The sequence below is a fragment of the Cavia porcellus genome, unplaced genomic scaffold, assembly GCF_034190915.1.
Source record: "Cavia porcellus strain 051 isolate PalLab524CR breed Dunkin Hartley unplaced genomic scaffold, mCavPor4.1 scaffold_53, whole genome shotgun sequence".
Lineage (NCBI taxonomy): Eukaryota > Metazoa > Chordata > Mammalia > Rodentia > Caviidae > Cavia > Cavia porcellus.
Window position 1 is genome coordinate 1517450 of NW_026947536.1, and position 25114 is coordinate 1542563.

Genomic DNA, 25114 nt, shown 5'->3' on the forward strand with positions numbered 1-25114 from the left:
TATTCAACGCATTAACCAGCCATTTTCCAAGCCTCACGGGCATTTCGCATTTTATCATTCTAGCTGGTATTGGAGCTCTAGCATTTATTGTCATGATAACAATTTTTCCACATTTTGTGAGAACTGTTGTTGGGCAAATGAGAAACGTGCATTTGGACTTGAAACGTTTTAAGTCAGAATCAACTGCTAATGAAATTCCCATGCGACGCTTGGTTTAAGAAATAAGGGGGATATGTTGGGAGCGGGAGCCAGGGGTCCCGCAGTGAACAGTTGTGGGAAACCACACAATGAAGCTGGACCTCAACCAGTTCCTCATCCTGCAGTAACCTCAGCCTTCTAGACAAAGCATTGCGCTGATATTAACCTGGGAAAAGCTTCATAACATAAACAATAGAAGTTTCTCATGGGCCCAAGAACATGTTTACCTCCTGGGCTGCACAACATAGAAGTTTCTCACGGGGCCAGGAGCATGTTTACCTTTGCTGTGTGCACAAGAAAGTGTCCTGAAGTGACTTGTACTACTCTTTGTTTTGAAACATTATAAAAACTCTGTAGTCCTTCAATAAATCGCCTTTTGCCTCCTGAGCAACTGGTCTCCCTGTGTCTTCAGTCTCTTGCCTGACTCCTTCCACGCACTGGCCGCGGCACCTGGCAGACCACTTTTTTTTTTTACTTTTTAACTTTCAAATAAAATGGGTTTGGGAGAAAAAACAAGCACTGAGGTAAAGCCTTTCAGTGCAAATACCCATCAGACGAGCTGAGGTCAACATTCCAGAAGACAGCCAGCTCCAGAAGTCTCCATCTTTCATTGGGGATCCACAGTTACAGGGTGGGTTTTTTTTTCATAATTATTCTTGGTGGGGAAGGTAGACAGGAGAGCAGGAGCCAATCAGTGATGAAGAGGCCTGCTGTAAGATCTGTCCAATCAGGCAGTCCAAGGTAGGCGGTCTCTTCCGGTGTCATGGCGTCAATTGCAAGGCCAGGGCAAAAAAGGGAGGGCTGGATGTTTGCTAGACAACTGTTTTTTGCTTCTGTTCTCCGTGGACTGCTTAGAAATAACCTGGGAGACCTCCAAATTACGCAATGGTGATGTTATGGGATGGGAGCAGTGAAATGGGGTGGAATCCGGTTGAGACCAGTTAGAAGTGGTGAGAAGGGATTGGGGGTTTAGCTCAGCGACATAAGCGCCTGCCTTGAAAGCAGGCAGTCATGAGTTTAATCCCTGGTACGGATAAAAAGGAAAAAGACCAAAAAAAAAAAAAAAAAGAAAAACAAAAACAAAAAACAGTGGTGAGAAGTAGCTGTGCTGTCTAGAGCCTGTGTTCTTAGCCTCAGACCCTGAGGTGCTCTAGTGCTAGCAGGGAGTCATCCTGTGTCCCTTTTACCTCTAACTGGGGTCAGGATATTTCTGAGTCCCTAGAAAGCTGTGGCCACTGTGATACCACCAGGCCACAATGTCATTTTTGAAATCGCCTGCTGCCCTTACTCCTCCAACAGTCTGGACACAGGAGAGGGCATGAGGAGACCCTGATTCCGAAGGGGTTTCAAGCTGGGTGCAGCTGTAATAAGCTAGGTCTCTGCTCTCATTCCTGTCAGCAACAGATCTGAAAGCCAGAAGTTTATAAATGTCTGTGCTGCAGGACCTCATAGCCACAACTGCTCTCCTTAAACTTATACATTTATGTATTTTGTGATCGTCTAAATTTATACTATGTTCTCATATTTACATGCTCATTAAAGGTGGAGGTAAAGGTTCTGAGAATTCAAAGATGTGTAGTGATGTGCCTCAGTGGAGGAAGGCTCCCCAAACACCGGATGAACTACTGTGTATTATACAGAACAATGCAAAGAATTTCTGAACATACTTGATGTGACACATATGCTCATAGATGATGTTTGGGAGAACATCCATAGAGGTTTAAATTTTGAGAAAAATGAAGCAGATATAAATGTGTCACCAAGGGCAGGGAAAAGTGTGTTCACTAAGGACAAATTCCAGAAAGGGCTGCCTGTTAAATTCTCCTTGAAAAATGCCTAAATTTAGTCATTTGCATAAATGTATATATACACGTGATATCCTTCTGAATGGAAAAGAATATGGGTGTCATATCTGAATTAAGAGGTGAATTAATAGCTTGGTTGATCATATACATTGTTTAAATATGGAAATGCTCTGTAATGGACTTTACTAATTCATGTAAAGAGATGCCCTAAATTGAAATTGTGCAGGGATATCAGTAGTTAAGGCATGAATGGTTTTCTGCTTAGGGTGGATCAGACAAGCTTGGAAAGGATGTGGAAGTGACTAGCAGGACACAGTGTGCCAATAGCAGGACATACAACAGAGAGGGTCTTCCCTGAAAGTCAGGTAGTTCTTAGGGTAAGCATGAAGTTAAAGTTGGCTTATGATTTCTTCCTTGAGGTGAATAACACCAGCTCTGGTAAGAATCACTATTCCACATCCTTGTCAACCCATGAATTGTGTGTTCTTCACTTGAGATCTAGTTTTGATTATCTCTAATTATGACCCAGTGTCATGAAGGTGGAATTTGAATTTTTTTTTTAACAGGGACCGAACTCATGATCTCAAGCTTGCTAGGTAGGTGTTCATGCTGCTGAGCTAAATACACAGGTCTGAAACTGTTTCCTGTATACTATGTATGATATCAACATTGTTCCTCAGAAAATGTTGAATATTGTGGAATTTTTCTATATTGTATGGATATAATTTTTAAAGCAAACCAAAGGTGTTATATGCAGTCACTTTTCAAGTTTCACATTGTCTGTGGGGTGGCTCAGTCAGGGTTTCTCTATTTCAGACAGCTCTGTAACTTAGGCTAGCCCAAAACTCAAGGAATTTATCAGGCATCACCCTCCCAAGATATATTTCTTATATCTGAATGGAGAGTGATCACTTGGTGATCACTTGGTGACACTGAGCTATAATTTGAAACTTGTACCTGGTTTCATTGTTTATACATTTTTTACATACAGCAGTTTTCCATGAACATGTGAGTTAATATTTATGTATCGTATTTGATGTTATTTATGTTTTGTTCTATGAATCCAAATTTAAATATCAAAATCTGCTTAAGTATATTAAGAACAAAGGACTCAGTTGCCTAAATGAGATTTGAAGAGGTATCATTGTTAGTACATCAAAGTGATTGATGAGATATTTGTCTGCCTCTGTGTTTATGGATGCTGGTCCTGCAGGCTTTCATATGAGCTCTGCTTTAGAGACAGTGCACAGGGACTCTTGCAGTGACTCAGCATAAGAATCAGTGCTCCTATTTGTCTGTTATATTAGCTGTGAGTTGCAATATAGCATTAAATTTGCTGTCTCAAAAATGTGTATATACAAAAAAATCCCCAAGATGTGGAATTAAGATTTGAAGAAATCAGTCTCCATTCAGCTGTTTTGTTTGGTTTTATTTGTTTAGTTTAGTTTTGTTTTATTGAGACAAGCTTTCTCTATGTATATGAGCTAGATTTGAACCCTTTATGGAGCACAGAATTGCCCTAACCTCAAAGCAGCACTCCTATCTCAGCGTCTTGAGTATGGGATTAATGATATGTGTGTTTTTACCCTAAAAAATATTGAGACTTGTAACTTAGCTGTGTTGTAGGTTGGCTTAATAGATGCCATCTTGAGCTTTGCATTTAACTATTGCCCTGTATTTCACTCAGAAAAATGGAAAATCACTCAGGGTATAAGTCCCAGGAGAAAAGCAAAATGAGCTGTACCCAAATAAAAAAATTATCCTGCTCAACAAAAGAAGCAGAATACAGCTGTCATTCAAAAATTATTTTAAGATTCTAGCTAAATGATTTCCAACAGGATCTTTTTGTGACTCTATCTTTAAAACATCTGTAACTTTCCAGTTCAGAGCCTCTTGTTCAGATCCTGAAATGGGGTTAGGGTTTCTGTATACAAGTGGTGCTGAGCCCAGCTAATGAAATTCCACATTTCTCAATTGGGTTGCTTGGCTTCCTATATTGTTGTTCACAAAATCACTTTGAGCTGCAGAAACCTTACTGACACAAGCAAACCACAGGATTAAATGACAGTGCCCCCGAAGTGAAAGAATAGTTGTGAAAAGGAGAAGAGAAAAAGACAAATGCCATGTGCTATAATGCCCAGCTCTTTTCCCCAGCAATGAAGAAGCTGCAACAGGAGAATGGCCTTGTATTCAAAGACAGCCTAACCTGCATAGTGAGTGCAAGGCTGGCCAGAACTCCAAAGTGAGACTATGTCTTTAAATCAAAAAACTAAAAAAAAAAAACAAAAAACAAAATAACAACCAATTAGACAGAAAGACTATTGAAAACAAACAATAGAGCTGAGTGAAATTTGACTTATGTAAGATGGGAATTATTGAATGATGCTGCAGAGGAAAGAAGGTCATGTAGTGGCATCCAGGAGGCAGTGACAAACACATACTTAGGAATGGCACCTATTGTGCTACAGGACAACAGTGACCTCCTTCCTCCAGTACACTTGCAGTTCATTAGACTGAGGATTTCTAAAAGCTCATTGAAATTTTAAACTCAGGTCAAACAAGCAGCTTGAAATTCTGGCTTTGGAATAATGACTTTAGCAGACATTTCATATTTAAATTGAGATAAGAGAAATATAATCCTGCGCTGTGTGATATCAAATGCATCAAGTTTAATGACTCACAACACTGAGAAATGAAATCATAAACCAAAAGAATTTCAAAAATTTTCTTAGAAAAAAAGAGAGAAGAATAGCCCTGAATTATCAGGAATGGTCTTAAGTGTTTTGGCCATAGACCTATTGTCAGGGGTCATTTATACAGGAAAGTCACAATGTGGATACAGTGTGGGTCTCAGACTACAATCAACCTATAACTTATAGCTGCTTAACTAATGTTATTCAACAAGGGACAAGTCAGCCAGAAAAGGTATGTGGAAAGAGCAAAGGCATTTTGTGGGAACAATAGTCCAGTTGTTCTGGTCATTGAGTATGGTAATTGATGCCTATCAGGACTTCCTGGAGGGGGTGGTGGTAACTGTAGTACATTTTTAGCTGTTGATTTTCTCTTCAGGAGCATGTAGACCTAGTCACTGCATCTTCACCTTGAGGTCTGGCTTTCTTCAGCTGTGCCTGTAGCAGTGATTGTTGTATTTAGTATTTTGCATTGACTATTTGAGGTTCCAGTTCCTCTCTGATTGTATATCAATTTCTGTCTACCTTGACATCCTTTGCTAAAATCACAGTTCTATTTGAATTAATAAACTGAAATATTCATTAATACAGGCCAGGGATTTAGCTCTGGAGGCAGAAACGCCTGCCTGGAAAATGCTAGGTTGTAGCTTTGATCCCTGGTACCTAAAAAAAAAAAAGTAATTTAAACCACAAGGAAAGAAAATAATTTCATTTGTGAAAATGTAGGTTTACAAAATTTATAACTAAATATGTCAATGGCAAATTAAACATTGTTAATAGTCATATTTAGTATCTAAAGTTGTTGGGTCTGGGGATTGAGCTGAGGTATACAAGGAGCTGCCTGGAGAGCACAAGGTCATGAGTTCAATCCCTCATACAGAAAAAAATCACAGTTGTCAATGATGCAGTGCTGTGGGCACATTTATTAAAATGGATACTTGATATTTAATAGGCTCAATGTTTCTTTTGTGGTCTATGAAATACCTGCAGATAACATGGCAATTACAGTGAATGATATACTGTCCCTTATAGGATTGCTATTTTCTGAGTTGTTTTTATTTTTTGTTTTCCCACATACTTGAAAGTGGAAAATGTTGGCTGGTGCTAGGTGGAAAAACTGTGATAATCATTTTTTTCAATTTAATGATATATTTCCCTATTTTCATTAAGAACATTTTATTTGCTTTATTTCATACGAAGTACTTTTAGTGATTTCCTTAAAGCATTGTTACCATACCCAAACCAAATTACAGATCATTTCACTTTCAGAAAACAAAAGTAGCACTTAAAGTCAGGGATAAAGCCCTTCAGTGCAAGCATCCCTGGAAAGGTGAGATCAACATTGTAGAATACAAACTACTACTGATTTATCTGACTTCAGGAAAGAGAAAAATTTATAATGATATTCCTATAGAGTAATGAATCTCCCAGTCTAATAGGTTTGGTATGAGTTTGTGTTCTCTAAAGTCAAAGAATGAATTTTAGGAAGAACAGAAATTAAGAGCACAATATACTTATTGTGAGAAAGAAAGCTACCTGAGAGAGAGAGAGAAGGGGTCCTGAGCGGGATGCCAAACACTGTCCTTCTAGGGACCATTATAGAGTAAAACCATGTGGTGAGATGAGTTTAAGGTGGGGAAACATTGGAACTCACAATGCAGACAGGCATAAGATGGGACAGAGCTATGGTAGCCAATAAGATTATAAGTTCATGTAAAGTTGATTAAATTGGGAAAAAAGGGGAAAGGGAGTCACATAGAAAGCAGGCATTCTTAGGCAGCTGTGACTTCCCTTAGGGTTTTGGGAGGGTGACTCCTGAGTTCATCAGGATGATAGGAAATATTTAAAATGTCAGTCCTTAGGATAAGCATACTTTTCTTTGAATGGTGACTCCTCACCTCCTCAGAGTGCTATGGGACTATTTAGAATATCAGTCTTTAGGATATGGATGAATTTGCTTATCATTTGTCTTGAGACTTGGCCCATAGCATGAGGTGTCAGTCTTCCCCATAGTTGCACAGTATCTCCTCTCCTGGCATGGACTCCTTGGAGGACCTAGCCCTGCCTTATGCCAATACTATTTAAATAACTCAGGTGCCTGTAACAGTACTGTTTGGATAATTGATTACAGATGTCTTGTGCTATGGGTGAATGATCTGGGGATTACAGTGTGTGGTGTATATACCAGTGTTGCCCCCTGATTGACATGTTTTGAAATTTAATTTTAGTTGATGTGTTCTTTTTTCACTGAAATAAAATGGATTTGAAAATTAAAAGCCTGAGGTAAAGCTCTTCAGTACAAACACTCCTCTGGTCAAGATCACCACTGTAGAAGAACAGCAGCTCCAGAAGTCTCTGCACTACAGTCTATCATTTGAGATCCTCTCTTGCAGGGAGGGGTTCCTTTCCCTGTTTATTCTTGACTCAGAAGGAGAGCTGTAGAGCAGGAGTCAATCAGTGATGAAGGGGCAGGCTATATGAACTGTCCAATTTTCAGGCCATTGCTGGCTGTGACTTTTGTATCTTCTGGTTTCTCAGCATGATTTACCTTTTCTGAGTATGATACTGGTAGCAAAATGCTTGCTGGATCTCATTTAGTACTTTTGATGTCCTGTGGCCTGATTAGCAAAGAACCTGAGAGATCCTGGAGCCATGGAATGGTGAGGTTGTGGATGGGAGCCCAGAGATAGGGTGGATTGGGTGAAACCAGTTACAAGTATGTAGAAGTAATTCCTGTGTCTGGAGCCTCAGGTATTTAGTTAGCTTCAGCTCCTGAGGTCCTCCAGCATTGGCCATGGGTCACTCACTGTCCCTTTTGCTTCTTGCTGTTGGCAAGGTTGGTTTGGGGTCCCCAGAACCATGGCTTCACTATTACAGCAGCAGACTCAAGTATCATCTTTGAAATTCACTGCTGGCCTGGAAACTGCACCATCTTAGGCATTGGAAGAATCTTGAGAAGACCCTGACTATGATGATTTGTAGCTTGTAGAGCAGTAATGAGCTAGGTCTATACTCTCTTTCCTCAGAGTAGCAAATCTAGAATGTCCGGAGTTTATTAATGTCTGTAATGCAGGGCCTCATAGCCACAATGACTCAACTTAAACTTGAGCTTTTTGATCTCCTCAATTTATAGTATGTTCTCATATTTCCATCCTCATGACAGGTAGTCACAAAGGTCCTGAGAATTCAGAGATGTGTAGTAGTGTGCCTCAGTGGAGAAAGGCTTCCCAAACCACTAGTGAACTCCTGTGTATTATACAGAACAGTGCAAAATAATTTCTGAACATACTTAATTATTTAGGTGGCACCCTTGCTCACTGAATAGAGCACAGCCATAGAGTTTTGAAGTCTGAGAAAAATGAAGCAAATATGAAAGTGTTATCAAGGACAAGGTAAAAATTTGTGAAGGACAAATTCCAGAAAGGGCTACCTGTTAAATTCTCATCAAAAAATGCTGAAATTCAGGCATTTGCATGCACATATACACGTGATATCCTTCTCAATGGAAAGGAATAGGGGTGTCATCTCTGAATTAAGAGGTGATTTAGTGTCTTGGTTGTTCATAGACAGTTTAAAAATGGAAATGCTTTGCAATGGAATTTACGAAGTGGTGTAAAGGAGAAGCTCTAAACAGAAATTTTGCAGTGATATCAATAGTTAGGCATGAAGGTTTTCCTGCTGAGAATGGATCAGAGAAGTGTGGAAAGCATGTGCAAGTGACTGACAGAATCCAGGAAGCCAATAGCAGGACATACAACAGAGAGGGTCTTCACTGAAATTCAGGTAGTTCTTAGAGTAAGTGTAAAGTTAAAGTTGGGTTCTGATTGCTTCCTGGAGGTGATCAACAGCAGCTCTGGCAACAATCAGTATTTCACATCCTTGTCAACCCATGAATTTTGTGTTCCATACTTGAGATCTAATTTAGATTATCTCTAATTATGCCCCAGTGTCATGAAGTTAAAATGTGGATTTTTTTTGTACCAAGGATCGAACTCATGACCTATGCTTTCCAGGCAGGCGTTCATGCCACTGAGCTAAATACCCAACTATGAAAGTGTTTTCTTTGTTGTATGGAATATATCCACATTGTTTCCCAGAAAGTGTTGAATATTGTTGGAATTTTTCCATATTTTATGGCTATAATTTTTAAAAAGAAACCAAAGGTGTCATATGCAGTCTCTTTTCAAGTTTCACTTTGTCTGTGGGGTGTCTCAGTCAGGGTTTCTCTACTTTAGACAGCTCTGTAAATTAAGATAGCCCCAAATTCAAGGAAGAAGTCCTTCACCAGCCTCAAAAGATATATTCCTTATATCTGAATTGAAAGTGATCGCTTGGGAACAGTGAGCTATAAATTACAGTTGGGCCTGGTTCCATTTTATATACTTATTTTTTAAAAACAGCATTTTCCACTAACATTTGAGGTATTATTTGTGTACCATATTGAACGTTATTTATGTTTTGTTCTATGAAACAAAATTCATGTTTCAAAATGCTGCTGAAGTATATTAAGAACAAAGTACTCACTGGCCTAAATGAGATTTGAAGAGACATTATCTGCAGCCTATCAAAGTGATTGATGAGATTTTTTTTCTTTTTTTAAATTTTGAAAATGGTAAAATAAAACAGAACAAGGCAGAATAAGGCCAACTAAGATCATACAGTGAAATTGGTACACAACTTCACAACAGGTTACCTCGATAACAGTAATAGGTATCACAGTATATTTTATTATCTTTATAAAATTTGTTCTTTCAAACACATACATCAGAATGAGATGAAATACAGAACATTATAGTTCTTACCAAAACAGAATATTGAATAGAGCAATACCATCAATCAGAATAGAGCAAAACAGTAATAAAAATATTTGCCTTCAAAGAGATAGTAGAAAGAAGTCCCCCTTATTTGTTATGGTCTGCTTCCCAGGAGACACTCAAATTTCTGGTCCCCATTTGCTAACGGGGGGTGACAGGAGAAGAGGGGTAGGGAAGTGGGATGTTTGATACTAGGCCGTGCATCAGTAGGTTCACTATTGCTTAGTAGGGAGACAGGCTGGTTGTTTGATTTCACAGCATCCTAAGTTCCCACATGGTGTGGATCTCAGGAGCTGCTGCTGGTTCTCCCCCTGGAAGGGCCGCCTTCTGCCAGACCGCGACCGCTTACCAGGGAGAAGTAGTGCTTGCTTGCCTTCCAAGTGTCCTAAATTCCAGCATGGCATGGATCTCAGGAGCTGCTGCTGGTTCTCCCCTGGAAGGGCCACATTCTGCCAGACCACCACTGCTTACCAGGGAGAAGTGGTGCTTGCTTGCCTTCCAAGTGTCTTAAATTCCAGCATGGCATGAACATCAGGAGCTGCTGCTGGTTTGCCCCCTGGATGGGCCACAGTCTGCCACATTGCCACCACTTACCAGGGAAGGGAGGTACTTGCTTGGCCTCCCAGTTGATTGATGGGATATTTATCTGTCTCTGTGCTTTGTGGATGCTGGTCCTGAGGCTTCTCACTGTGAGCTCTGCATTACAGACAGTACACAGGGAATATTGCAGTGACTCAGCACAAAAATCAGTGCTCCTATTTCACTGTTACAGTAGCAGTGAGCTGCAATCTATCATCAAATTTGCTGTCTTCAAAAATGCGTATATACACAAACTTAATGACCAAGACATGGATTTAAATTTGAAGAAATCAGTCTTCATTCAGCTGTTTTGTTTGGTTGTATTTGTTTAGTTTAGTTTTGTTTTATTGAGACAAGCTTTCTATATGTATATCAGCTGGATTTGAACACCCTATGGAGCCTAAAATTGCCCTGAACTCACTGAAACCATCCTGCCTCAGCCTTTTGAGTGCTGGCATTATAGATATATACCACCACACTTTGCTTTTGATTCAGATTTGTAGGAGAGAATTTAAGATATCCCAAACCTGGTTTCTCAACCTTCGTGTGAGAAATATATGTGTGATCCTTTAGGAGATGGTGACCTTTGAGGATGTGGTCGTGAACTTCAGCAATGAGGAGTGGACTTTGCTGAGTCCATCCCAAAAGAACCTCTACAGAGATGTGATGGGCGAAACCTTTAGGAACATGGCTGCAATAGGTAAGGACAAAACACTTTTGTCACTCATGCTGTCAGAATGTTGTATGTCGCTGATCAGTGCTGTTTCTTTCATTAAACACAATGTGAAAATATTTTTAAAAATAACTCAGACCTGGACATATTATATCATAACTCTAAACAAAATCTATTAATTTGTGTGTATTATTCTAATGAGTGCTGGTATTTCTATGTCTACAATTCAGGAGGACTTGGGGATATCCAGGAACCTGAAAAAGAATGCAAAATTTACTGGAGATACTTAAGGTAATTCACACTCATAAGGAGAAGGAATGTTCCTGAGTAATTAGTGAGTCAGCAGAAAAATACCGCCAAAGAAATGAGGCACCATTCAATTTATTGTCAGTAATATTCTCCGAAGACGTATAAGGAGTTATGACATTCTCCCTTCAGTTTTTCTACCCATATATACATGTGAATACAACACATTCATTATCTAAAGATTGCTAAGATTGCAATAGAATTTGAAATAAAACAGAGTTCTTGTGTTTCCAAGCCATGCTCTAAAGCATCAGCCATTCTGACTAAAATTCTTAGAAGGCTGGTAGAATGTTAAGTGCACTCATTCTGAATATCAGTGTGCAGTTGTCTCTAGAAATTGATCCCCTCACACTTGTCCTGGACATATTTTTAAAAATTCAAGATGCACATAAAATACTGGTACATACTTACTCATTTACAAAGCAGATAAAGTTATAATAGATCAGGCCTTGAAGAAGCTTAGCTATCTATCACTGGATTTGTGGAGAAGGAAAATGTTAATAGACTCTCTGTGATTGTGCATTCTTGTAAATCCAGCACACTAGGAATCAGATTTTGCAGAAAGGCAAATTCAAGTTCAAACTTCACAGCTTAATGGTCAGCAAAAATCTCTTAAAACATATTTTAAAAGCTATAGATTTTATGCTAATAGCTGTTGTTCATTCCCAGCATGGAAAAGAAAAAAATGTGTTATATAATGTCAAAAAATAAATAATTATAATGTCATTTGCCATAAGAAACAGGTGGTTCTTTCTCCCATCAATTCGGTGAAATAGCTCAGCTATAAAACCTAAAAGGTCACAGGATTTCTTTTAGCTGAGAAACCAAAATATAAATTGTCGAATGAAATGAAAGTGAGTTAATGGAGAAAAGTAAGACTGACCATATGGAAAAGGGAACTACAGGTTAAGGACAGAAGGGAGATTGTGATGGGAAAACATATCAGAATGATCTGTATGTGATACACATATGTACCCATGCCCAAAGTGAAGATAAAGATTCTGCATTTCAAAAGGTACCAAATTTTAAGATTTCCAAATGTGTACTAGTCTTTTGGGAATGGTTGTTTTCAACATGTCTTACAAGGGCATTCTGTTACTTCCCGGTCAGAATTTCTTAGCAGGCATTAAAAACAGAAATTGACATTAATGCAGTCATTAAACTGACACCCATTTCACTGTGAATGTTTCTTTTTTTTATTTAATGTAAGAAAAGACTAAAAAAAACAAAATAAGTAGAAATGATACCACTTTTAAAGTTTAAAAAAACAGTAAGAAATCTAAAGACAATGATTACATATGCTGCTCATAAAAATAGTTAATGAAATACAAAAGTGAAACATATGAAGTGGGGATTCAAACAGCGAGACTGCAAACAGTTTTGTTCACATCTCCAATAAAAACTTAGTAATATGGTTATCAATCTGATATGTGGTTTTTTTTTTTTTTTTTTTTTTTTTTTTACAGAAATGACAAGCTAGGTAAATCTTATGGACATACATCTTGGAATCAGTGTAAAGAAGTATTCCCTTGTACTGCAGAAGGTAATGTGAATGTGAAAGAAGCAGAAACACACCACAATATTCAGATCCATGAAAAATATTGCAGTGGAGAGAAATCGTATGTATGTCAGCAATGTGGAAAAGGGTTCACCAAATCTGGACATTATAAGCAACATGAAATAGTTCACACTGGAGAGAAACCCTATGTATGTAAGCAATGTGGGAAAGCTTTCAACACACAGGCAAGTTGTAAAATACATGAAAGAATTCACACTGGAGAGAAACCCTATGTATGTAAGAAATGTGGGAAGACTTTTAGCACACGGGGATATTTTAAGAAACATGAAAGAATTCACACTGGTGAGAAACCATATGTATATATGCAATGTGGGAAAGCTTTTACCCAACATGGACATTGTAAGCAACATGAAAGAATTCACACTGGAGTGAAACCATATGTATGTAAGCGATGTGGGAAAGCTTTTAACACACGGGCAAGTTGTAAAATACATGAAAGAATTCACACTGGAGAGAAACCCTATGTATGTAAGCAATGTGGGAAAGCTTTTACCCAACATCGACTTTGTAAGCAACATGAAAGAATTCACACTGGAGAGAAACCATATGTATGTAAGCAATGTGGGAAAGCTTTTACCACACATGGAAATTGTAAGGCACATGAAATAATTCACACTGGAGTGAAACCATATGTATGTAAGCAATGTGGGAAAGCTTTTAACACACGGGGAGATTGTAAGAAACATGAAAGAATGCACACTGGAGAGAAACCCTATGTATGTAAGCAATGTGGGAAAGCTTTTACCCGACCTGGACATTGTAAGCAACATGAAAGAATTCACACTGGAGAGAAACCCTATATATGTAAGCAATGTGGGAAAGCTTTTACCCAACATGGACATTGTAAGCAACATGAAAGAATTCACACTGGAGTGAAACCATATGTATGTAAGCGATGTGGGAAAGCTTTTAACACACGGGCAAGTTGTAAAATACATGAAAGAATTCACACTGGAGAGAAACCCTATGTATGTAAGCAATGTGGGAAAGCTTTTACCCAACATCAACTTTGTAAGCAACATGAAAGAATTCACACTGGAGAGAAACCATATGTATGTAAGCAATGTGGGAAAGCTTTTACCACACATGGAAATTGTAAGGCACATGAAATAATTCACACTGGAGTGAAACCATATGTATGTAAGCAATGTGGGAAAGCTTTTAACACACGGGGAGATTGTAAGAAACATGAAAGAATGCACACTGGAGAGAAACCCTATGTATGTAAGCAATGTGGGAAAGCTTTTACCCGACCTGGACATTGTAAGCAACATGAAAGAATTCACACTGGAGAGAAACCCTATATATGTAAGCAATGTGGGAAAGCTTTTACCCAACATGGACATTGTAAGCAACATGAAAGTTCATATTCAAGATAAAACCAGTGTATATAAGCATCATGAGAATTTTTTTACCACAATTACATATTGCATAATGCATGAAAAACTTCACACTGGGCAGAAAACTTATATATGTAAGGAATGTGGGAAAGGTTTCAGCAGAAATGCTCATTGTCCAATACATGAAAAAATTTCCACTGTTGAGAAACCCTGTTTATGTGAAGAATGTGGGAAAGCTTTCACCACACATGGATTTTGTAAAATACATCAATGACTCCACACTGGTGGAGAAACCCTATGCATATAACAATGTGGCAAAGCTTTTACCACATACAGTCATTGCAAAACACATGAAACAATTCACACTGGGAAGAACCACTGGCTACGTAACCAAGTGGAGACAATTTCAGCATCCAAATTGTAAGTGAAATACATGAAGAAACTCACACAAGAGATAAATCCTATGTGTTATGGGAATACTCTCAGCACACATGATCATTGTTACATATCTGAAAGAGCTCACTGGATCCTATGTGTATTAACAGTGTGAGACATACGGCAATCCATGTTTGTTGTTAAATACATAGAAAAAGCAGCACTCCAGGCAGTTTAGATCTAAGTTTATTTTAAAAATTCCAAGTAGACCTGAAGAAATAATCAATACAGAAGTTTGATGTCAATATTTCTTGACAAATTTTCCAGAAATGACAAATCTGAAGTGGAGCTCTACTCAAGTACACATTTTGTATGGTTTTCAGTTAATCACTTATACCTCTTTAGTTTTTTAATGTGTCTTTGTGCTTCAACATGGCATCTTGTAAATAAACATGGTAAACTGAAATGTGATTTTCACTTTCAAGTATGTATAGTGTCTATGTATTTAACATTTTGTCTTTAAAACTTAATTTTCACATTTTTGGTGAATTATTTTTGTTTAAAGAAAAAAACCAAAAAGTGTAGAAATAATACAGAATTTCTGAAAAATAAACAATAAGAAATCACTAGTTGATTAATTACATGTTGTCATCTTAGAGTTAATTGTTCAACTTACAAAATTAAAGCATACAAAGTGATATTCAAATAATGACACTGCGAACAATTTAACTCATTAATCCAACAAAAACTTGTTAACATGCTTATATGTTCTACAAACTTGTTTTTTATCTTAAAGACGGTAAGATTAAACATAACAAAACAAAACAAAACAGTGCATAAGGAAACAAGTTAAGGAAACACAGGTTTCAAAGCAAGTCCCCTGAGATGTTCATTGTCTATCTTACTGTCTCTAGTTTTCTTCCAAATAGTTGTTCCCATCTTCACAAGCATTGAATATATACTGAACATTATAGAACTAATCAAATAATTACAGGATGATGCAGGCTTTTTTGATCTTCAAGACTGATTTTGGGGAAGATGATAATGATTACCATAATGTGTCTCATTCTCTTTGTAGTAGATGTCTTTATTTTTATGTATGCTGAAACTGAACATAAGAGACTAAACTAATATCACTCTGAACAGTGAATAATAGTATCCTGAGAAGGAGAAAGGTGAGGAATTGCCTAAAAAAAGAAGGCAAAGGACATTGTTAAAAGTGTATCAGGATTTAAAAGCTACAGTATTCTTGTTGCTCTGTTTAGTTTGATTATATTTTGTTCTGGTCTGTCTACTCATATTAGATTTGAGGGCACAGAGAGGTAACCCAAAAATAGCAGGTTATACCATAATGGTAACTGTCCTTAATTTCCTATTCACTAAAACTGAAACACTGTATTACTTACATTGTCTTACTATGACTGATCTTATTGGAAGCTGGTGTTTGAATGTTATTTGGCCTTGACTGATTTTATTCACATTTGGTATGCTTGCTGGTATCAAGTCCAAGAGTAGAGGCAACTACTCTGAAGATGATAAATGTGAAAGATATATATTGGGGGGCTGGGGATTTAGCTCAGTGGCTTAAGCCCCTGCCTGGCAAGTGTTAGGTAATCAGTGTGATCCCTAGTACCAAAAAATAAATAAAAGATATAAATTCCAGGTTTAATTTTTTTATTTATAGAGAAAAAAAGAACATAAAAAAGAAAGCAGTAAAAGGATACAAATCATCCAGAATTTCAAGAAAAAATACAGTAAGAAATCACTAGTTAATAGGTTACATATTGTCTAATTAGAAACAGTTGTCCAAATTATAAAATTAAAGCATATAAAGTGAACATTCCTACAGCGAGATTCCAGACAGTTGCACTCAATGAACCAACAAAGCTCAGTAATATGATTTTCCTTCCTACACACTCAAACAGGCACTTATATCTCTTAGACCACCTTCCTTTCCTCTCTTCTTCACAATAACAATTACACTTTTGGGTTCTTTTTTTTACTCCTATAGTTCTTATTACTCTTTTTGAAGATTATAAAAGCTCAAGTGAGTTAACAAAACAGAGTTTGTTAGAACATAAGGATGGGCATAGTACCTGATGCAAAAATAGAATATCAGGTGATCAAAAATGGTTATCATTGTGCCTCTTGCTATTTTTAAAAAGAGTTGCTATATCATCAGGTATAATAGAATTGATCAAAACAGTACAGAACAAGACCAATAAAATCTACACTGGAGACCTTACAGGATTTCAAAAGACATAATAGTCAAACCATAATGGGCATCATAGTAAATCTTATTGCCTACAAAATGGTTGCCTATAACCTCAAACTTCATACTATCAAACAAAATAGAATATAGTAAAATCAGGCAGAACAAGATGGGGAGAGCAATACTGGGATTAAAATCAGGTTAATAGGAAAACAAAAAAGTTACTATAATATATCCCACTATTTTTAAATTTAGTTTTCTAATTGAAAAAAATAAGAAAAAATAGAATAATTTTTTTAAAGGGTGGAGATTGAGATAAAAGAGACATTGTAATAGAACAACACAGGTCAGAACTGCACAATTAAAGCATTTTGTTTCACCAACACATAATCTAACATAATATTAGTCACCATAGTGTGTCTTTCCTTGAATTGAATATAACTTCGTATACTATAGAATCAATCATATCTAGACAGTGTGAAGCCATTCAAGAGAATGAAAGAATTACAGGGTATTTAGAGCCAGTTAACAGAAAGAACAATGATTTCTATATTATCTCTTTGCCTGTGAAAACTTTTATTTATACTATCACATACAGTAAAATATATTAAGATACAACATGTCAAAACCAGTGGTAACATGTACAACAGCTTGATGGGAGTTCCAAAGAAGATGATATTAAATCAGCACTTGCTTTTATGATGTGTTATTTTCTTCAGAATAGCTATTCGTACTATCACCGATACTAAAATCAAAAAACCCAGGGTAAAACCATTGCACATAATGAGTGAAAGCATTATATGGAATCAAACCAATATGATTGGGTATCATGATTACCACATACTTGTATGTATTATCATTTCTTATACTAGGGAATATATTCAGTATTTATACATGTGAGTTTGATTTATTTCACTTATGAGTATGGTCTCAGTCTGCATCTATTTATTTATATGTCAATGTGATCATTCTTTATAGCTGAGTAATACCCCATTGTATAAAAACACCATAACTTTTTTATCCATTCCTCAGTTGATGGACACTTAGGTTGTTTCCAAGATCTGGCTATTACAAACTGTGCTGCTATAAAAATGGGTGCACATATATCACTGTGGAATGATGCTTTCAGTTCTTCTGTGAATATGCCTAGAAGTAGAATAGCTGGGTCAAAAGGTGCTTCCAGTCCCAGCTTTCTGAGAAATCTCCAGACTGATCTCCACAATGGTTGCACCAGTCTACACTTCCACAAACAGTGCAGAAGAGTTCCTTTTACCCAACAGCATCTCCAATATTTGTTGTTGGTGGTTTTCTTGATCTTGACCATTCTTTCAAGAGTGAGATGAAATCTCAGTGTGGTTCTAATTTGCATTTCTCTAGTGACCATTGATGGTGAACAGTTTTTCATGTATTTATTTGTCATTTGTATTTCTTCATCTCAAAATTGTTTATTCATCTCAGATGCTCATTTTTGGATTGGGTCTTTGAATTTTAGTGGTCTCAATTTTTAAAATGCTTTATATGTTATAGACAGAAGTCCTCTGTCTGAGGGGCAGTTCACTAAGACTTTTTCCCAGTTTGTGGGTTTTCTTTTCACTATACTGGAGATTTCTTTTGATGTGCAGAAACTTTTTTATAAGAGGTGATCCCAATTATTGATTCTGGGAAGCATTTCCCATACGGTTTGAGTCCTGTTCATCAATTCTCTACCTACTCCTATGTCTTCAAGGTTTTTACCCAATTTGTCTTCCAATAGATTTAGTGTTTCTGTTTTAATATTTAGATCTTTGATCCATTTAGATTTTATTTTAGTACATTGTGATAGGCATGGATCTAGTTTTAGTTTTAGGCATATGGAGAGCCAGTTTTTCACCACCATTTATTAAACAGAAAGTCATTTTTCCAGTGAACATGTTTGGCCCATTTATCAAAGATAAGTGTTAGTTTGTAGTGGTGGTTGTATCTTCTCATCTATTCCACTGATCTTCGGCTCTGTTTCAATTCCAATACCATGTTGATTGTACTACAGTTGCTTCGTAGTATAACTTCAAGTCAGGGATTGTGGTACCTCCTGCCTTGCTTTTGCTGCTTCTAATTGTCCTTTCTATTGTAGGTTTCTTCTCATTCCAAATGAATTTTAGGGGTGATTTCTCAAGTTCTTTGAGGTATGTTGATGGTATTTTTATCGGGATTGCATTGCATCTGTATAAAAGTTTTGGGAGAATGGCCATTATCACAATATTTATTCTTCCTATCCATGGGCAAGGGATGTCTTTCCATTTTCTGAGATCATCTTCAATTTCATTTTTCAGTGTGTTATAATTTTCCCTGTATAGATCTTTCACTTCTTTTGTGAGAGTAATTCCTAAATATTTCATTTTTTTGGTTGCTAGTGCGAAGGGTGTGGCCTCTCTTATTTCTGTCTCTGTGACTTTGTTGTTAGTGCATAGGAATGCTATTGATTTTTGAGTATTGATTCTATCCAGCTACATTACTGAATTTATTATATCTAGGAGTCTTTCAATGGAGCTTTGGGGATCTTCTATATAAAGTATGTCATCTGCAAATAATGATAATTTAACTTCTTCTTTTCCTATCTTTAAGCCTTTTATTTCTCTCTCTTGTCTAATTGCTCTGCCCAGTATTTCCAGTAGTATATTAAATAGGAGCTGTGATAAGGGACATCCTTGTCTTGTGCCTGATTTTAAAGTAAAGGCCTTCAGTTTTTGACCATTTAGTATGGCACTGGCTATTGTTTTGTCATTGCTGGACTTAATTATATTGCGGTAAGGACCATCTATTCCAATTTTCTGCAAGGTTCTTATCATAAATGAATGTTGGACCTTATCAAAAGCTTTTTCTGCATCTATAGTAATGATCATGTGATTATAACTTTTCTCTCTATTGATATGGTGTATTACATTTATTCATTTACATATATTAAACAATCTCTGCATTCCTGGCATGAATCCCCCTTCATTGTGATATATGATCTTCTTATTTGCTGCATCCTATTTGCCAAAATTTTATTGAGGATTTTTGCATCCTTCTTCATTAGGGAGATTGGTCTTTAGTTCTCTTTTTCAGTTGGGTCCTCCTCTGGTTTTGGTACTAGAGTAATATTTGCTTCTAGGAACAATTTATGAAGGATTGCTTCACTTTCCATTTCATTGAAGAGTTTGCAGAGTGTTGGCATTAGGTCTTCTTTATATTTCTTGTAGAATTCTTCAGTGAATCCGTCTGTGCCTGGGCTCTTCTTTGTAGGTAACAATTTTATTATGTTTTCAATTTCATTAATAGAATTTGGGTTATTCAGTAGTTTTACATCTTCATGACCTAGCTTTGGTACTTCATATGCTTTAAGAATCTGTCTATTTCTTCTGTGTTATAAAACCTTTGAGAGTAGAGGTTTTTGAAGTAGGTGTTGATGATCTTCTGTATTTCAATATGGTCTGTAGTAATTTCACCTCTTTTATTCCTTATTACTTGGATTTGAACTTTTTCTTCCATTTTTTAAATAAGGTTGGCTAGGGACTTTTCAATTTTATTTATTCTTTCAAAGAACGAGGTCTTTGATTCATTGATTTCTTGGATTTTTTTTTTTTTTTAGTCTCTACTGCATGGATTTCTGTTCTGATTTTTATAATTTCTTCTTTTCTTTTGGCTTTGGGCTTGACTTGCTATTCTTTTTCTAGATGTTTGAGGTATAACATCAGGTTATTTATTTGTATTCATTCTGTTTTCCTAGTGTGAGAACTCGTGCAATAAATTTTCCTCAGAGGACAGTTTTCATTGCATCACACAGATTGTGGTACGTTGTATTTGTGTTTCCATTTGTTTGTAGGTATTGTTTAATTTCTTCTTTAATTTCCCCTGTGACTCACTGATTACTCAAGAGTGTTATTCTGTTTCCATGTGTTTGTGGGATTTTTGCAGTATCTTTTATCATTAATTTCTAATTTCATAGTGGTATGGTCTGGTAGCATGCAAGGGAAAATTTCAACCCTTTTGCATTTATTTAAATATGCTCTGTGAATTAACATATGGTCTATTTTAGAGAATGACCCATGTAATACAGAGAAGAATGTGTATTCTGTTGTTGTTGGGTAGAATACTCTGTATATGTCTATTAAGTCGATTTATTCACAGGTGCAATTAAGTTGTTTTATTTCTTTGCTCATTTTCTGTCTGGTTGATCTGTCCATTGGTGTCAGTGGTGTGTTAAGATCTTCTGTTAGAATTGTGTTACTACTAATTTGATTTTTCATTTTTGTTAGTACTTGTTTTATATAATTGGGTGCTCTGGAGCTTGGTGCATGTAAATTTAAGATAGTTTTCTCTTCCTCTTGGAGTTTTCCCCTAGCCAGTATGTAGTGACCTTCTTCATCCCTTCTGATCATTATTCTCTTGACTTGCTTGTCTTGGCAGGAAACCACGGGTTCTACATCAGGTTTGATTATTAACTGCTTTCACATCCTACAACATCTTCAAAGTTGTGTTTTTATAAAAATAGCTATATAATGTTATGCTTACTTGTATAGTCCCTGATTATATGGACAATTCTATTGAAAATAACAAGAGAAAGCATAGTAAGTACTGTATATCACCTAATATTGTGGTCTATAATGTCTCTTTCATATCATGATTTTCTAGGAATTTGTTTTGTTGCCTTATTTTGATCTGTTTTCCCCCATAACACAGAAAGGATAGATATACACAGAGATTCACACATCGGAAGAATTTCTAACCTATTTATTTAAACAAATAATATAATGCATAATGTAATGAACAGATACTCTGAAGAAGAAGTGACACTAAGAAACCCAATGCTAATTGTGTAGCATTATGATATAAAATTGAGCAATACTATTATTCACTGTTCAGAGTGATATTAGTCTAGTCTCTTATTTTTTGGGAATTGTAATTTTAACATGGCGTTGTTTTAATATTTTGATGAACATGCTTCATTTTCTCTTTCATAAATGATGTTTCTGAAGTTGAGGCAATATTTGGCATTAAGATATACATTTGGAGAGGCTTGGAGTATGTGTTTTTGACAAAGTTGTGTTCTTTTCACATAACTTGTACATTAATGAATGTTATGTTTTCCAAGTTGTGACAAGACATCTGATGATTTCTTAACATCACTGGATATTATACCATGTAAATTATGTTGCCTGATTTTGTTTCTCAGTGGAGCCAATATTTGTCATTTAAGTAAATCTTTGTTTTTCTAACCATCAGAATTTTAATTCTTATGTTTATATTACATTTTTATTTGCTAGTAAGGTTTCCCCACACGTACCAAATGTAAACCATACTACTGTGAATTTCTGATTGTGCCATACTGACAGAATCATAACTTGTCTCCAATAGCACATCACAATATATATATATCAATATCTCCAGAAATTATAAAATTTGGCATGATTTATGAGTAACCATACTTTGAAATCAATTTTTCTTAAATATGGAGTTGTTTGGGGGGAAAATGTTGTTATTGGATGTATCATGCAAATGCCTTTATTTTATTCCTTGATGCTGTGAATGCATTATATATTTTGTAATTATTACTGTTTTTTTCCTAAAATACTGAAGTAATGGCATGAAGGGAAAGCTAAATTTTGAGCTGTCAACACAGTATAAAGTAAATTTGCTAAATTAAGATTCAGATTGTGGTCTGTTTTACTGAATTGTGAATTCATACAATGGCATATCACTTTATTCATAAGGACCAGTGCATGATGTTTGTGGTGTGTACTGATTATCTTTAAACACATACAGTGGGCCACGAGTCCCAGTTGGTTTCCTGTGGCCTGTGGTTTTCACTTCCATTTTAACATTCATGTAATTTGTAACGTGATTAATGCAGTGTTGTTGAATACAAAATCTGCTTAGGAATTATGTTGTTAAAAACTGTGGTGTCATGAAAACACAAGTGAACATTGCATTAAATCCCCTAATCCAGTGAAGATAGTTTGCCTAAGTCTCAATTATCTTTGGGAAAATAAATTACTCACCTCTTATGTAATCACCACTAAAACTATATCTATTTTGTACCCAAAGAACCTGATGTACTTCACAAAGTAAAAGACACTGTGAAGTACATTGTCAGCCTCTATGCACTACAGCATGTGGCCAGATTCCCTGCAGCACATTTCTGCTTACCATCAATGGGAATATTTGGAATTTGTATTACAGCTAATAATAGCATACTGAATCTAGAAGGATATATCCTGAGTACATGCACTTTCTCATTTTACCATGAAAGTAAATCTTGCTGGTCCTGTTGATGCATGCTTAAAATCCTAGCACCTCAGCGAGCTTAAATTAGTGGAAGAGGAAGTTGAGTCTAACCTACACAATTAGAGTGACCTTGTCTCAAAATATATCTTTAAGTTCTGCAGATGTAGCTTAATGCTTTAGATCTCCTCCCTTTCTTCCCCAGCATCAACATTTTTTAATACTCACAATTGCACATCAGTAGTTGTCCTTTTATCAGTTGGCCATGTAGCAGTTATCCCGGAGAATCACTTGGGAAACACATTTGTTTATGCAGTGACCATCCTGAGCATCATTTGGGCAGTTGTCAATTTAACCCATTCATTCTTGTATTGAAAACAGTAGAATTGTCACTTTTATATTCCTTGTTATTTTATAAAAACTAACAAAAAGTATGCAATTTTTTATCATTTTGTATTTAAATAATTGCATTGGTAAGGAGTTACCTGTAAAGATTAGGCTAAAGATGATTTCTTTAGTTCAAGCATCAGGGGAGAATGAGATGGGATGATAATGGCTTTGAAGCTGACTTTGGGAGGCAATTGCTAGATGGTTTAGCAGAGTGTGAAACAGTTGTTTTTATCCCTGCACTTGAAGTTTAAGGAAAAAAATATGTTGAGGTCAAGAATATAAATGTATGATAGAATAAAAGAATCACTACTGCAAATTGTGATTTTTCTTTTACTCTGGAAGTGTACTTTTTTGGTAATTTGTGCAGCAGTCTCAAATATGCCTCTATTGGAGTAAAACATAGTGAAACATGAAAGAGCCAGACATTTCATGTTCTGAATGTAGAGGTATTAAAAACATTTTTTCTTAATGCTATTGCTGCTGTTTTGTGCAGAAAATGAGATAGGGTGACAAAACAAGCAAAAAGGACTTTGTAAGATTTTAATCCTCCTGCATAAGCATAGATGCCACAAAAAAGTCAAACCAAAAGAATGAAGAAATAAACTACAGAATGAGAGAAATTTTGCCTATTACTCCCTGACAGCTAACACGTAAAAGCAATAGGAATGTGAAAGGAACACACATTTTTCAGAATATGTACAAATTTCCAAGAAATACTTAAAGAACTATTGAGCATTTTTGCACAATAGAGAAACGCAAATAGGGACATCATTTCATTGCAGAGAGAACTAATCACCATAAGATCTAAAGAACATTCAGGAGACTACAGAAGAAAAGGAACTATTTAACCTTGTTGGTGGAAATGTAGGTAAGTAGTTCAACTACTACCAAAGTCAGTTTTTATAGTATTCAAAAGACTAAAATTAGTAATTCTCATTAGTGCAGTTCTTCCTTTAGTGGGTCGCTTCCTCAAAGAGCTAAGGACATATTGCAGTGGTGCATGCAGATTCCTGTTACTGCAGCAATAGTCATTTTTCTGTGGAGAGCATCAGCAAGCACTGCTCCATCACCACCAAATACCAATGACGAACAATAAATACTCACTAGTGTACTCCATTTGATAAAAGGTGTTATATTTTATTGTGAAGTTGGTTGTGACTTAGGTTTTCCAGTAGAATACAGGTCAGTGTAAATATGATAGTGATGCTAATGTCACAAGGCCATCACTAGTACACTATTATGTTCATTAGATTTGATGTATTTATCTTTTTGAGGATGCATGTTGCTATGAAGTTCAGGCTGGCTTTGAGGTCACATTATAACCCAGAGTGGTCTCAGTCAATTCTCCTTCCTTAGTGTCTCAAGTACTGGGCTCCACACAAGAGCCACCAGGCCTAGTTTATATTTGGTATATTAAGTGCATATTCAGGATATTTTATTTCAACTGTTTATGTTGTTAAATTATTTCCATATTTACCTCCAGCATTTGTAGAAACTTCAGCCTTATTGAGGTGATGATGTGCATATCACCAGCTGTTGGGAGCCGCGTCTGTGATAGTTCGCCTTACTTGGCGGACGTGAGGCCTGTAGGAAAGAGCAAAGCCTGAGCTAGATTACCCCTCCCATCGAGTGTGCTAAGATGGCGCTTATCTCCTGCTTGGTAAACAACCCGCCCTGTAAGATCTCCTGCTTCCTGCTTGGTAAACAACCCGCCCTGTAAGATCTCCTGCTTCCTGCTTGATAAACAACCTGCCCTGTAAGATAGTCTGCCTAGCAACAACTGATGTTAGCCAATCAGCCCGCATCGCGCGCTTTGAACTGATTGGCCACTGTAACCTTATAAAAGTGAGTGCCTCTCCCGCCACGAGAGAGAGCACAGAGAAGCACAGGAAGAAGCACGCAAGGAGCCGCGG

The 25114-nt window shown here is 36.5% G+C and overlaps 1 protein-coding gene across 1 annotated transcript; it reads left to right on the forward strand.

The window, feature by feature from the left end:
* Positions 1-963: 963 nt before the first annotated feature.
* Positions 964-14831, forward strand: LOC134475071 (zinc finger protein 709-like). The gene is made up of 4 exons (XM_063244447.1): positions 964-1086; positions 10660-10786; positions 10990-11050; positions 12532-14831. Exons 1-4 carry the CDS (start codon positions 1084-1086, stop codon positions 14021-14023), a joined length of 1683 nt encoding a protein of 560 aa, XP_063100517.1. The 5' UTR covers positions 964-1083; the 3' UTR covers positions 14024-14831.
* Positions 14832-25114: the final 10283 nt, after the last annotated feature.